Raw genomic sequence first — 16848 nt, 5'->3', positions numbered from 1 at the left:
TCAAATCCACTATCAAATTCTTACTTCCAGATATACTCTGAAGTCAAAACTTCTCATTTGTTTGTATACTAAACATCTCCACTTGAATTATCCAAAGCCTTCTCAAATTCAAGGCATAAGCTAAATGCAATCATCATTTTTATCCCTCTCAAAAACTGCTTTATACATATTTCTATTTCATTTGATGGCATCACCATTGATCATCCTGCTGCCTAAAAAATAAAATCTTGACAATTTTCCCTCACATGCAGATGATCTTCTTGAAGAATTTTCAAGAATATACCCTTTTCTTCCTCATGACCTTTTTTACCCTGGGTGAGGACACAGTCACTTATAATAAATTACTGATTTAGGCATCTAGTAGATTGCTCTGACTTCAGGCTCATATTCCCCACCCACTCCACGATCCCCAGTTAATGTTCCCAACAACTGACAGTTATTTTTCTTTTTCCTTTTTTTTGTAAAATCTGACCTTGCTCTGCTTGTAATCCTTCAGTTACTCCCCAGTAGCTAGGGGCTAAAATATCAAATTTCTGGTCTCATATAGAAGGCCCTCTATGTTCTAACCTTCTCAGGTCATCACGCACTAACTTCTCTCATTTGTAAGCTACCATGCAGCCATAATGGACAAATAAAAATGGTTCCATTTCCTGTAATTGTAGCTTTGATTCTGATGTTCCTTCTGTCTAAAATTTCCATCACTCTTTTGTCTAGCTAGAATCTATATATACTTTACTTCTAAATTTCAGTTCCTTTGTGACATTTCTTTTGACTGACTAAGGCCCATGTAATCACACCTTGCTTTCACCCTACAGTATTCACAATTTAGGACTATTGTCACTTTTGTCTCTCACTTATAATTGTACATATGCACATAGCTGCATTAAGCTTTGAGAGCGGGGATTCCATTTTTGATAACTGTATCTTTATCACCTAATAGTGCCTCAACATATAATTAATACCAAATATGTGATGAGCAAATAAATAGGCCATCCTGCTCATTATAGGACATTCTAAAGAATTCAGTATTTTTAACTTAAAACTGGCCATGAATAAAGAAATAAGCTTTACTTTGTTCATGCTTAAAATTCAAACTCCCTTACAAGAAAATTCTACTTGGCAGTGTTCTTTTTGTTGTTGTTGTTGACATTAAAAATGAACTGATCTTTATGAGTGTCAAATTAAACAATTAAAAAGATCGAAAATGAGGCTATTATTAGTGGTGAGGTGGTGTATGGGATGCCTGTATTTTACACCTGATTGTTCTGCAAAACCAAAACCTCTCTAATAAAAAAAATATTTCACCTAAAAAAATAAAAAAAACAAAATAAAATAAAATAAAATGAGGCTATTATCACATATCAACTGTCAGATAAATTGTTTGTTAATTTTGAATTATATTTCAATTACAGAAAACATACTTAAGAATTTTTTCTTTAGGATTTTAAGGGAAAAATCTCAAAGAAACTATTTAGATTGCCCTAGAAATCACTTATTTCCCTGGAAATTTTTCCAGAAATTGTCCATAGTATTCTATAGATTCTAGTAGCATGTTTCATGGCAGATCTTGCACTATTTTTAAATTGCTACAACATAATTCTAGAATTAAGTACAGAAAATGCTTAAATAAAAAAGAAAGTTTTAATAATATTGATTTGTGTTTCAATAGTACATGACCAGGCTTGGAAAGCAGAAAAGGGATTTAGAAATTAAACAAAAAAAAAAAAAAATGCTGTGTTAAGAAAACAAGAAAGCCTGAGACTCATAAAACTCTCTCAGTCTCTAGGAAAAAAAATAAAAGTATAAATCTCCCATGGGTGATTTTTCATCAAGTAAAATGTTGATTCTATTGTATCAAAAAAATCAGTTTACAAATCTTAAGTAGTTCAATGTCGAATAGTATAAATACAATTCAAAGAGATCAGTCAGCCTTAAACCCAGCACTTTCTGAAGATTCTCACCTGGCTGGATGTTTTCTCGTATGATGGTTACATGGTTATCTCGATCTGGTCTTGTGTGTTCATGCCAAAAGCCTATGACATGGCCCAATTCATGAACTACAATTCCAAATTTATCACAGTTCTTGCCAATAGAGATGGCCTGAGGTCCATTTCCTCGTCGACCTACATAGGAGCAGCATCTGGAGTAAGGTAGAAAGAGAAGACATTGGTGGAAAGGATGACGCTGGATGAATTACAACATGGTAAAAATTTCATAAAAAATTATGATAACTATGAGGTTCAGCACATTCATAGGTGGAATATTGTTTCACTAGTAAATATGCCTGTGATGTTTTGAAGCTGTTATGTACCCCAGTAAAAAACATGTTCTTTTAATCCATTCCTGTGGGTGCAGACCTATTGTGGGTAGGACCTTTTGATTAGGTTATTTCAGTTGACAATGCCCAGGGTGGGTCTTAATCCTCTTACTGGAGTCCTTGATAAGAGGATGAAAGACACAGAGAAAGACCCAGAAACTGAAGGAGAAGAACACACACAGAAGTTGAGAAAAAAAAGCCACTAATTGAGAAGGCAAAAGCTGGCAGCAATGAAACCCGGGAGAGAAGGGAGAGACCAGCAGATGTTGCCATGTGCCGGGCCATGTGACAAAGGTGCTGAGGATCACCTGTAGTTGGTCTTTGGGGGAAAAGGTGTAGTCCTACTGATGCCTTAATTTGGATATTTTTCACGGCTTCAAAACTGTAAACTTTTAAGGTAATAAATCCCATTGTAAAAGCCAACCCATTTCTGGTATATTGCATTTCATCAGCTTTAGCAAACTAAAACATATGCCTAATATCTAGTATCCTGATAAGTTATGTAAAGCAAAAATTTCCAAAATGATCATTTCAAGTGCTTTATGGTTATCCATTTATTAGGAGATGTGCCTTAAATTATTTTAGAAATATTTAGAGGGTAAATCAGAAAACAAAATAATAATGAAGATGCTGATTAATACACTATTATAGAGACACAGTTAAACCCCAAAATTCACATTTATTTCTCTACATGAGCAATGTAAATTTTTAGGTAACTACTTTGTCAGTGGGGTTATCTGGCCATAATCCAATACTATTTCAGTATTAAATATAAAACAGAGAATGTGTCATTCCTCTTTGAGTAAAACAGAAATTAACTTTATAAAAGATGCTTAATCAAAAAGAAATTAACTTTTCTACTCATAGGAATTTTTAAGGAGAACAATTAAAAAAATCAACTGAGGAAAATTATTTTCAAAAAGTGAATTACTTAAGGTTACTGGCTAACTGGTGAAGGAAAATCAAAGCTGGTAAATTAGTTCAAAGGATCATTAGATTTATGCCAAATGGTCAGGCCAATATTTGAGTCTCCAAGAATCTATTCTACTTTATAGTCTCAAAGAATCTCCTGAACTACTGATAACTGGAATGCAAAACATCCAGGGATAACGCTCTGCAAATTTTCTTCAATTTGTTGATATTTATACACATACAATGATGGTTTTCTACCCAAAAATACAGAAGTCTCATTTATTCATTGTGTGTGTGGGGGGGGGTGAGAGAGAGAGAGAGCATGAGCACGGGTGAGAGCAGGCACACTGGTGTACCCACTTAAATATAAATTTTAAATGGTATAATATTGCAGTAGCAACAACTACAAATATAAATAAAATTATATCTAAAACATCAATAATTAGAATTTACAGTAAAATAGCTTCTCTACAGGACCACTCTTCTAAACAACAATTAATGGCAGTAAATAATTGGTCACGAATAGCTGGGAATCATAGTGCACAAAACACTGCCAACATCTTTCCTAATTTATTAAATTAAAAGAGAAAACTGCCAAAAATTAATCATACAAATGCTTAAAAGGAACTTCACTATTTTCATTTCCAGGGCAAGTACATTTGACAGTCTTTTTGATTGTCCAATACACAAATCTTTGCCCCGTACCCCCTTTCTTCAAATTGAGTGCTTCTGTAGGCTTTAAACGCCTAAGAATTTTAACCCATACTATATCAGTTAGATGAATTAATGAGTACTCATTATTCATGAATCCATTTAAAAAGTAATTTAAGCTTAGAAAGAAGAGAGAAAGGGGAAAGGGAAAAACTGAGTGAACTGTGTGTTTGCTCCGCAGGTAGTTTCTTTAAAATATTTTAATTAATACTATTAATAGTTTTAATAGTTTTAATTCATACATAGTTGTTTTGTCACATAACCAAACACTAAAGTATCAGATGTAGAAAAACACAAATTTTGCAAACATCACATAGATGTAAACTGAAATACTTGCTACCTTAAAGCAACAGTAGTGAAACAGAAATGTCTGGTAATTATATAGCAACTACATTACCAGCATTGAGTCATTCTTGCTAGTTATATTCAGAGAAGAAAGTACTTTGGAAATGAAAATCCAAGAGACAGTCAAACAATGTGGTCAATGTATTCATCAAAAACACCCTTCCTAGCATACTTTTACCTACAGCAGTTTCTTATAAATAAGATGTAGTTTCAAAATGGAAAGGAAGAATACATTTCACACTATCTTGTTCATAGACCTATAATTTTACAATATCTTTTAAAAAGAGGAAAAATGTGGGGGGTTTGACCCCTGACTAATCTAAGAGTCTTAGGGACAGAAGAATGTTACCTACTCAGATGAAAAAAAATAATTGAATATATGGCATATATAAATATTAGGCATGGAATGACCAGGAAACATTTGCAATTTATAAAAAAATTTATACATGTCTAGATATTACCTTAGTTTCTAATGTTACTCAGATTTGAAACCATTTTTTTTGTACATAAGCTTTTGAATTTTTCTTTCTAATTTGGGTGCTACTTTCAAAGCTTGGCTACTATAAAGGTCTATCTGCCCTCTAGAGAAAAACATTCACCATCTAAGAAAGCCTGGCCTCTCCTTGAGCTATAAAGAACAATCAGGTAATCCCAACTCTGCCCCTTCTTATTCCTGCTTCAGGCTGGTAGACCAAAGAATCTTTGGAACTTCCCCAACCTCATTCATCAGGACATCCTCGAAGTTGGGATTGTTCTTACCTTTTCAATTGCTTCCAGTTATTTAGGTCATCTATCTATACTCATTCGTTTGGTGATCTCATCCAATTCCATGACTTTAAATACCATTTTTATGCTTGTAACCATTCCAGACTTTTCCCATGAAGGTCACACTCACCTATCCATGCCCCTGTCTTTACTTCTCCACTTGAATGAATAATAGGTATATTAATTTAATATGTCCCCATTTGTCTTCTCCAAAAAGGCTGCTTCCCTATCCCAGTTAATGGCAATTCTAATCTTTCAGTTGCTCTGGTCAAATAACTTGCAGTCATTCTTGAAACATCCCTTTCTCTCTCAACAGCAAATCATGTTGGCTTTACTTTCAATATATATCCAAAATCAGTCTACTTCTCCCCACCTCTACTGCTGACTTCCTGGTCCAGGCCATCATCTTTCACATGGATTATTAGAAAAATCTACTAACCTGTCTTCTTGTTTCTATTTTTGCCTCCCTAAAGTCTTTTCTCAACGGAGAGATAATTTGAAAATGTGAAATCAAATTATGCCACTCTACTCAATGTTGACTCTGTGGTAAATTGTGTCGCAGTTCACAAATATTCATTATTCCTCTGTAGGGGATGATTATTCTTCCCTGGTACCCACTGGTGCCTTACTTGGTCATGAGAATACCAGTGGACCATGTCATGTAAGAGCAAAGTGTTTATGTCATTTCTGGAGAGAATGTTTAGGAGAAGCATTTAACTGGCCATATTCTCTCTACCCCATCTGCTGCAGGAATCATAATGTTCCAAAGAGAGGCTTCTCCAGTAAACTGGATACACGAATGACGACTCTGTGGAGCAGGGTCATGGCTAACCAGTGACAGACATTTAGCATGAGTTAGAAATAAACATGTGTTGCTGTAAGCCACTGAGGTTTAGGGGTCATTTGTTACCATGGCATCACTTACCCAAGCTGAATGATATCAGCTCTCTATTTACTCAGAGAAAAATCTAAAGTCCTTGCTACAAACTATAAGACACTAAATGATATTCACACACAAACACCTTACCACACGGATCTCATCTCTCACCACTCTCCTTTTCCCTTTCTCCACTCTGGCCATGTGTGTCGCCTTGCTCTGCCTTGAAAATGACAGACACGCTCCTATCTCAGGGTCGTTTCATTGTCTATTCCCTCTATCAGGAACTTGGTTTTCCAGATAGCCATATGGCTCTTTTCCTCACCTTTTTCTGCACAAATGCACCCTCAATTTTGTATACTTAGCTTTTTTTTCACTTACAGAATTTATGGTCTATTTAAAATTATATATTTAACTTAATTGTATGTCCTTTTTTTTTTTAACTTTCTTCCTCTTCACCTTAGAATGAAAGCTCTTTGTGGGAAAGGGAGGTACTTATCTGGTTTTTTCACTTCTCTATCTCCAGTTACTAGAATATAGCTTGGCAGAGAGTAGGGGTCAATATTTGCTGAAAGAAAAGCTTCATTATGGCAAGTACAGTATAGAGGTTAAGACTCCAGGCAGGAAGCATCCAAAGCAGTGATGATAGTGCTGGTGGTGACGGGTTGAACATATTGTTCCCTCAGCCTGGCTCTCCAGTTTTTCCACTAGTGTGAGTGAATGAATTATCTAATATGCTCAGCTTACCTGAGCTGGTCTCTGTTGTTTCTAAACAAAAATCCTGGCTGGCATACCCCCTCTAGCTGACTGTGACTTCCTTGCAGAGAGAAAACACCTTATATGCAATTTTATATTCCCAAAATTCAGTATAGTAAGTGACACAAATAAGTATTCAGTAAGTGTAGGGTGAATAAGGCACCATTATTGTACTCTACTAAATAACCAAATAAACCAAAGTTAAACACAATTTAAAAAAATCTGGACAAACTTTAAATAAGCTAACTCTAAGTTTGTTTGTTTGTCAATCATTAAAACTTGGAAGACTGGAGGAAAAAAATAATTGTTAAGAAATGACCTTGAAGAATGAGAGAACTAGTGTTAAATAGAGGATAACCTATTATATAATGTTACATAACAGAATAAGGTAATTAATTCAGTTCCACAAGTCTCTGATTTATGAAGAATGATAACAAATGACCCCGGTTATAGAATGGTCTCACATTTTGCTAACAGAAATCAGCCATCCTGTAAAATTGTAAAATGTCACCAATTATAAGGGATATTCGTTGAATATTCCATTTTCAACAGTTACTTCTATAAATAATCAGAAGATTATTTTAACAAATCTTTTTTAAAATTTTAAGAGTTATCTTAGTGGGCACACTAAGTGTGATAAAAGTGATATTCAATAGTAAGATGTGTTTATCTAGCAAATTAAAGCTAAAAATAAAACTGACAAACATTATCAACATTAATGTCACCACATCTTGCAGACTCTCTAAATTCAGTGGTGATTTCCATTCGATAATGTAAAATGCTATACACTTTGTGTTTCAGCTCTTATGAGTTAAAAGGGCCCCATATAGAAGTCTAAAAGGAGTCTTAAGTGCATGACTTGGCAGTATCTTATTCTAGTTAGCTCTCAGTGTTTTGCATATCACCAACTGTCAAGCTCATTAATAATTTAAACGGGTTTTTTTTCTGAGATGGAAGAGCAACATAATCATAGCAAAACAAAGACTTCCATAAAAATGAAATAACAGTTTCATGAAATTGTGGACAAAATAGCAATTGCATGTTAAATTTTAAAGTCACAAAATGGTTAGCAGGTCAATGATGAATTCCTACAAAAAGTATCATCTTCCTATTACTGAAAAATTAATGCAGGACAAACTTCTAAAAGTAAGATGAGAAGCAAGACAAATTACCAAAATACAACATTACTACTATGATATTAAAAGTTATATAATAAAGACTCATAATACAGTCACATATATACATTCAGGACTGCCACACAGGATTAAGTATCCTTGTACAAGTTACACACCTCTAAAATAGTGGAATTAATATGTTCTCTAATATTCTTTAAAAATGCTTACATTCTTTTATTTTGGATATACACAATGTGCTTAAAAGATGTGTTAAAGTATCCATAATTTTTTTTTCCATGCAAGCACTTATTTATATTTGTAGTGCTAATCTGTGGGATACATGCCTTTAAACAACCCCTTCCAATCATATTCGCCTTCAATGCAGCTCTGATACTTATAATCCCATTAATGACCAGTCATCACCCTTATCTAGTCCCATACCTCTGAATTTATCCTCATTAACATATCTGAACATATTAGCTTATCATTCCCCTTTCATTAGCTTCTGACCATACTTTCTTGATCACCTCCATTTAAAGCAGAGTGCTAGGCATCGTGAGGGACACAGAGTGCTAGGCTCTCATGACTGATGAAGACGAACCTTTCAGCAAGCTGTGGTAATATAATTGCTATAGCAGTGGGTAAAGCAAAATACTGTGTGGGAAGCTCAGATAGCTGAGGATGAAAGATGTGAATTATTTCAACTGATAGAGAAAAAGATAAAGGTATTCCAAGCGGTTAAAATATCACAGGCAACAACATGAATGCATGATATGAATGAGGAAATATAGTTGGGCAGAATAAAACAAGTGAACTGGGAAACTTCCAAAGTAAATATAAGAAAATGAATATAAATATGGATTTGTGACAAATAAAAGTCAAACAGTAAAATAATAAGTGAGCAGTGCTTTGGATGTTTTTGTTTTACAAAACTGAAGAGGTGGGAAGGAGGAAAGATGTATTGATCTGAATACATTATATATTTAAAAATACATAAGCTGACCTAAAACCAATCCTATTAGATAACCAGAATGAAGGAAGGAAAGACTGGATCTGTATACCTGGGAAATATTAAATAGATATAAAGAATAGGAGGTAGGGATATTTATTATGTAACCTACACCAATAAAGCCAATAGGAGTAATTTAGAAGAAAACATTGTTTGAATAGGTCATAACTAAAAAAATATGGAACTATTAAAAAATCTCTAGAAAGGTAATAATAATTTTGCTTAATGTCTTTCAGATAGGATTAAAATTAAAATCCATTACTTTTTTAAATTAACTTAAATGTTCCTGGTAAATATGGTAGAACAAAGCTGATGGCATAATCTCCCACTTACAATACCTAGTGAAATAAACATAGATCTATGTGATTTCGCCCCAAATTAGGCAGGATGGTAAGTACTATTTCCTTCGAAAAATAATTAAGCATTTATTTGGACTGCCCTATATAAGGTATATATCAGCATACTCAAATAGCTCTAGCTGATTAAGGAAAATTATTTTTACAGAAGAATTTCAGTGAATAAAGGTAAAAGAAATGAAAAAATAGAACTGGAAAATCATCATTTGCAATGATCATCAATGAAAACTAAAACCATCAGGAGGAAGGTTGCCAGAGACTTTTATGGTGAAAAGACCTGTAGAGACTTTTATGGTGAAAGGACCTGGCCATCTCCACCTGAATGCACTGCTGACTTGAAGCATCACTAAAAGTGGGATACCCCATACATGTACCTCCTGACACAGTGCAGCAGAGAGCAGGCAGTACCAGCCTACGTCGTATTCTTAGCAAAAGAGCTGAAGCAGAATTAATAAAATGTTTAGATATGAATCCCCATGTACTCAAAACATGGGGGTGAGAGGAAGAAATAAAATGCACAATGAAGAAGAAAATAGATAAATCCTGAATATAGGAAAGTCTTTAGGAAAATGGTTTCTTCAACAGATCAAGAGTACATAAAAAAATAAAGGTATTTGGAGGTGAGTGTGAGGAAAGGACTGTTGCAGGATAAAAGAGATTTTAGAGACACAAAAATCCAATGCCACAATGGAGCTTATTTGGATCCTGATCCGAGCAAATCAACTGTCAAGAGACATTTTCAGGATAATTGGGAAACATGTTATGGACTTGACATTAGATGATATTAAGGAACACTTTAAAATTTTAATAGGGTAATGATTCTGCTGTTATGAAAACATGTTCTATGTAAAACATCTTTCAGAGAAAGATACTAGAATATTTGGTAGTGAAATTATTTGATGCCAGATATTTGCTTTAAAGCAATATAGCAACTACTACAGCAAAGAAAAGTTTTTTAAAAAATGGAAGGGAAGGAGGCAAAAAAGGGGAAAAAACAAGTACACCAAAAAAGTTGATATTTCTTAAATCTGACAGATAGTTACAGTGGGATTTGTGTATGTTTGAAAACTTTCACAATAAAATGTGCAGCATTGCTTGGAGAACTGTTATTATTCTATCATGGCTGGATTATGGGATTTGTGGAGAGATGTGGTGAGAGAAGCAGCTGCAAATGGAAGTTGTGGTCAGTTCGTGGCATTCCTTAAATGCTATATCAAGGAATTTGGATTTTAATCTCAGGCCAGCATTTCTCAAACTAATGTGTTCTTCACTTTGGGAGGGTGGGGCAGTAGGGAGGGTATTCCATTTTTAAATAAATTTTAAAAACTCTGTATTTTTTATTCTTTTCAAATGGTTGGGCATTATCAATGTTCATTAGCATATTGCTGTGGAAATACCTATGGAATTTAACACTATGATTTCTCAACTTACAGTACCTCTTTTTTTATTTTTTTTTGGATAATTTATTAACATCCTTTAAGAAGCGAATCTGGAAAACACAACTGCAGGAGGAAACACAGAAGAATGTTTAAAACTGGTATCTTACTCCATCCTGTGTTATAAGAAAATATTGTAGTGGTAGTGAATTGGTGAGCAAGAGAGGAGGCAGTTGGTGAGATAATAAAGACATGAATGGACCAGGGAATTGACATGGGATAGAGGTAGAATCCAAATGATACAGTGAACGTCAGTAGGAACTTACTGGATAGATTTTGGAGGGACACAACAGAATCACTGAACCCCTGAACTGAAGTTTCTAACAGGGGTAAGTGGGGCATTGGCAATACCATTGTTACAGTTAGAATACAAGAGAAAGTAGCTGAGTGGTAGAGGAACAGACTTGAGGTACATGCACAAAGGTCTGTGATAAAAGAATATATTATCTAAAAGTTAATTTTTTCTTATGTAAAATAAAGACTTTCTCATGGGCAAAATGCTAAGCAAATATCAAGAAATGAATCCTATCTACAGATTTTCAAATGTTTAATGTCCCCCCCTCCTTCTGAACTTGTCATTGCCTGGTTCTACTTACCCACAAGGCCTGTATGTGAATACAATGTAACTCTCTTCATCGCTTCTTTCAATGAATGTCACACACGTGTGCTTTTCCCAGTGCCTCATGGCCTGCTTAAACATGGCTCGCTGGCTGCCTGGAAAAATTGCATGATGTTAACAAAGCAGCGTCTGCCCCAGGGAGGAGTGCTTCCAGCAGGTTCTTCTATCCCTGGACTGTTCAGAAAGCCACCACTACTGTCAACCAAAGAGTGCCAGCCTGTAGCACATGAATGAGTCATTGTTACAACTGGACCCTCATCTTAAAATCAGAAGGTTAAAGCTTATTATCTCTACAAATAAGTGTGTACAAGGCTCTATAAACAGTACATACATTATTCCTGCACGGTGAAGACAGATCAGCTCCCAGATTTAATGGGCACATCTGAAACACAGTGTAAAATCCAAAACAATGCTTTCGACTCTTAGAGCATAAGACTAAACATTATTCCATTTCAAAGTTGTTCTAAACTAATGGCTTTGGTTCATAGGGTATTTTTTCAAGTTTGATTTAATACTACTATGTTTTATATATTAGTATTCTAGAAAACTAAACACTTAATCTGCATGACAGTTATTATTTCTTTATTAAAAAAGACACTCTGGGAATATTTTACCAGTGAAGTTGCCTCCGATAACATAAGGAATAACTCCTCCAGGCCATATTCTTTCAGTTCTTGATGTAGCAGCTCTGGGAACTCGATTTTTTTCATTTTGCCCTGAGAATTTTAGAGGTACTTTTCCCTTAACTGTGTTATTCTGCTCCAAGCCTGCAGTAACATTTAAAAAATTCTGTGAAACAGAAGTCCTTGGTCAAGGAATCATTTAAAGGTCAAAATTTGAAATGTCTTATTTACATATTTATACAGATAATGCCTAAACTCAAAATACATTAAATAAAAATTTCACTCATATAACAAACTTGGAAAAAAGCATTAAAATATTGAAGTAGTTCATATCAAAATACTATTTCTTGATGCTCTATCAGTAAATCTCAATGAACTTCTATACAATAGCCTACAACAAATAGAAGCCAAGCAGGCTTGAAAGCCACTAAAAAAATTGTTTTATGTATTCTTATTCAACACAAGAGAATAAAGTAGGTATAATTTAGTGAAGTCACATAATAGTCACAACTTTTTGACTCCTGCTACATTTCTAATCCTTTAAATCAGGATTGACATTCTGTAGTCCAGCCTGAAATTATGAATACTACATTGTACAGATATGCAATGAAATATCATAAAACAGATATGATACCTGATATCTAAGACAGGTCAAAATGTTTTAAACTATTTTTTAATCTAATAAATTAGTGAGACAATTTATTTTAAGTAGAATTTATTTCAAAACTGATGGACATGTTACTTTCTTATTTGATTAAAATTGATATAGCTCCATGCTTGATGAAAATACTTTATTGAGATAAGAAAGTAACTTGAAATAAAAGTCAACAACAAAATAATTCTTGATATATTTTCATAAGGAGAAGCTTAAAATAAGCTAAAGAAACATTCTATTTTCCGAAATTAAGTTCTAAAACATGAAATATGAGCTAACAGAAAAAAAATGAATAAAGGACTCTTTTTCAGAGTATATACCATGCATACTCTACATCATAAAGCACAGTGATTTTAATAAACTGAACTGCCATGAGTATAATATTTACTGTACATCAAGTCAAGTGTCTGCAACTTTAAACATTGATATACCAGAGCCAATTCTTCTTATCCTGTCAATTAGTTGGTAGAGAGCTCCTCTTTTCTTTGACATACCATGGTCTCCAAATCCACCTAAAAGAATAAAAGAAAACAATTAATTTCTTCTTGTAAATAGACTATAGGTTATTTCTCTTAGGAAATTATTATGCTTTTTATGTGGTCTTGGAGTATAAGAGTTACGAATACCCATGAATCTTTGAAGAGGGTAAAAAATTCCACTGCAATAAATTTTGGTAACTGGAAAAAATCAAAAAACCTTGGGAGAGTGGGGGAGATCCAGAGAGCAATCTAACATGACTTTATTTGGACACCATGACAACTGAGTCTTTGATTACTAATTTGAAATATTTTTCTTCTGTGTGATTTAACTTCATATAGTGTTACATAGGATGACAGCAAGATGTTCTGCACTGTTGACTGCATTCCAACTATTTGCAGTCTGAGTAATTTAGACCCCAAATCAGCAAATGAAAACAAACAAAAAAATTAGAAAAGCAAATATAGTGCAAGTTTTGCTCCAAAGTTTCTATCAATTTTGAAATCTTTGAAAGCATATCAGATTTTTACAATATATCCAATTAAATATTGAAAATTAGTTCCTATAATTCATAAAAATGTGTAACACATAATCAAAAAAAATCACAAGGTAAGAAATGTAAACAACTTCATAGCTCAAAAGTAAAAACAGAGTGTAGGGATAAAAATTCATGTATTCTTAGAATTTTACCAATAAAGACTAGAAAAGGTCGATTCCTGCCATAACTCAGAAAGCAGATCTTTTGGCTAAAATCCAAGTCTTCTGATTCTCATTCTGGAGCTTTTAATAAAATTTTGTTCCCAAGTTTTTTTCCCATTTTTCCTATCTCCACAAATTTTTAATAGACAAATTATAAAGGGGTATCATCAAGCAAACGGCCAGTATAACCCACTCACGACATTAGAACAACTGCAGATGAATTTGTACCACTAAGAGTGTGGTTCAAGAATCTCTTTGGGCTAGGACAACAAAAGAGTGTCAGAAATTTATGAAAGCAACAAACTGTTCTCAGACTTTGAACTATTTCCTTTGAGCATCTTCTTTTTCGTCTCTTTGAAATTAATGCTGAAACTTAAATTAGATTGAAGTAATAGAAAAAAGAGTTATAAAAACTATTGCCGCATAAGAATCTTAGAGGAAAAAGCAAATAAATCCTTATAAGGCAAATAAGACAGGGTGCATGTTCACTGACTGATAATCTGCTAATTATTTGCATTACATGTTCACATTTTTGCTGTTCCCCTTGAGAAAAATTTTTGAAATTTTTTTGTTGAGCATTTTAGAAAGATGAGGTAATACTTAAATGCATTCATTCCTAAGCAGTTACAAGAAACATTTTTAAAATATGGAAACTATATGCTTGTAAGGACCATTATGTAACAGTTACATTTGATATCAGATAACCTAAAATGCATACAGATAGATTTATGGAGAAGCTAATTATAAGAAAAAAGAAATGCATTAGTTAATATTAAATTAATAAAGATAGAAGTAATTATGTAATTGAAAAAACAATGTTGAAGTCTGTCAAAGGCAATAATATTGTAATATATGAAATTTTAGCAAATTTAGCAAGTTTTAATAATTTTCATAGCAATTGAAATAAAACTCTGCATAGATTGCTCATTGAAATAGAAAAAGGGAGGATTCATAAAATAAGTGGTTATTTTTCATGTGTTCTAAAACAAAAAGAATCTATACAAAATAAAAATTATGGAAAAGGCCATACATTTCAAAATAAGGAAATGAGAAATATAGTCAAATGAACATAAACAAGTTAGTAAAGGAAAAGACAGAATAATAAAAAGCATATAGTATACTTTTACACTGAAATTCAGCTAAAGAGTACATGTTACTATTGAACTTTTGAACTGTATTTGTATTTCACATACATATATATTTAGAATAAATGTTTATGATTGACAAAATAATGTTTTATTCTATATATCTAAAATATCAATATTTTATCTTCCATCTATTACTATTTTAAAGCATAACTATAAAGGAAATGACAAAATGAAATAAGATGAAAATGTTTTAAATCACAGAAAATGAACACCCCCAAAATAATGGGGTAGGTGGAATAAAGAAATGACCTAAATAAAATTTGAAGGTAATAAAAATATTTAACAAACTGAAAGTTCAGCTTTTGATAAACCTAGGATTTTTCTGAGCTGTTTCATTGCTCTATCCAGAATATATTGCCTCCTTGGCAGTCTTCAGGGTTAGACAGACACTGGAAATTAAGCCAATAAACGTATTGTATAGAAACGTATTATTACTGCAAACCTATATTGGTTTATGTTTCAGGAAAGATTGTCAGTATATATAACAAAGGCCAAAGCATTTTATTTTTAAAATAGTATGCATTATTATTTTAAATAAATTTCCTAGGTTTTATGATATTATACACTTTTTATTTTACATAATTATTTGATGTGATAATGCCAATATAATGTCCTTATTCTTAGAAACTTCATGTAAAACTAATGTCAAAGGGTTGTGTTGTCACAAACTAATTTTACAATGTTCTGGTTTATAAACACATACATTCCTGTTTGTACATGTGTGCATGCACACACACACACACACACACACACACAGCAAATATGTTAAATTGTTTGTTTGAATCTAAGAGCCAGAAATACTACTGTCCTTGTATCCTTTCAACATATATTTGAATTTTGCCATAATAAAAAGTTGAGGAAAAAAAGTAAATTGGCAAAGAGATATTACTTCACAATGAAAATTGTCTTAACTCTGTAATGTATTTGTCTGCCATGTATCAGAAGGGAAACATGTATTTGATTTTCAAGGGAAATGAAGAAGAAAATTTAAAAAGTAATGGGGGTGGGTGGATGGATACAATGAGTTCAAAAAGCATAACATCAAATACATTTTTTTAGCCATAAGTACAAAAAGATATTTTAACCATGCAATTTTTTTCCAAAATGAAACAATAAAAATCTTACCAAAATAATATATTTTTAAATGTTAATAAAAATACCTTAAAATGAGAGGCCATTTTAAAGAACATTTTAAAGAGACCATAACATGGGAGTAAAAAAAAGACAACTAACCTAAGATAACTGCTTAACTTCCAACATGTTCCTACTTTACCCCAAGAAAGTTACCTAATATAGCAACATTTCTGTGAACTTGCTCCTACTATATCCATCAGAAATTAACAGACCATAGTCATTCCTGGGCATCCCCAGAACGTTAAATAGCTTATCTGTTCTTCTTGGATTATTGTTCCCTCTTCCTTAATTGCTCTCTATTGCTAGTTCCCCTACATTCTACATTATAAGCCATTTGTTTTATATTTTTCAAAGTTCACATTAGTGGTAGCATATAATATTTCTCTTTTTGTGCCTGGCTTATTTCGCTTAGCATTATGTCTTCTTCACACTCCACTTTGTCTAGTTTATGGATGGATGAGCAGAAAAATAGGGGAAGGAAACAAACAGACAAAGGTACCCAGTGTTCTTTTTTACTTCAATTGCTCTTTTTCACTCTAATTATTATTCTTGTTATTCTTGTGTGTGTGCTAATGAAGGTGTCAGGGATTGATTTGGGTGATGAATGTACAACTATGTAATGGTACTGTGAACAATCAAAAGTACGATTTGTTTTGTATGACTGCGTGGTATGTGAATATATCTCAATAAAATGAAGATTAAAAAAAAAAAATGAGAGGCCAAATAATATTTTCAATATTAGAACTCTCATATAGTCATAATCCAATCATGTTCAAAACAACTATAATTAAAACTGTCTTCTAGGTTTTCCCTAGAAATTATAGATGGATGATACATGGAAGGAAGGAAGGAAGGAAGGAAGAAAGATATATTTTCTAAATAAGATTTATATAA

At 33.0% G+C, this 16848-nt stretch overlaps 1 protein-coding gene across 5 annotated transcripts in view; it reads right to left on the bottom strand.

Annotated features, from left to right (window-relative positions):
- The window catches only part of TLL1 (tolloid like 1), a 205666-nt gene that overhangs the window by 101023 nt on the left and 87795 nt on the right, over positions 1 to 16848 (bottom strand). For all 5 annotated transcript variants that reach the window (XR_005215990.1, XM_037830965.1, XM_037830968.1 and 2 more), the window contains exons 3-6: positions 12928 to 13008; positions 11833 to 11985; positions 11196 to 11313; positions 1962 to 2140 (exon numbers count right to left, since the gene is read on the bottom strand). Coding sequence is in view for 4 of the 5 variants with exons in the window: in XM_037830965.1 (XP_037686893.1) it covers positions 1962 to 2140; positions 11196 to 11313; positions 11833 to 11985; positions 12928 to 13008 (531 nt within the window). In the remaining variant the exon portion in view is untranslated. The remainder of the gene's footprint in view (positions 1 to 1961; positions 2141 to 11195; positions 11314 to 11832; positions 11986 to 12927; positions 13009 to 16848) is intronic.

Source organism: Choloepus didactylus, chromosome 3, assembly GCF_015220235.1.
Source record: "Choloepus didactylus isolate mChoDid1 chromosome 3, mChoDid1.pri, whole genome shotgun sequence".
In the NCBI taxonomy this organism is placed as follows: domain Eukaryota; kingdom Metazoa; phylum Chordata; class Mammalia; order Pilosa; family Megalonychidae; genus Choloepus; species Choloepus didactylus.
This window is presented reverse-complemented; position numbering and strand designations above follow the sequence as displayed.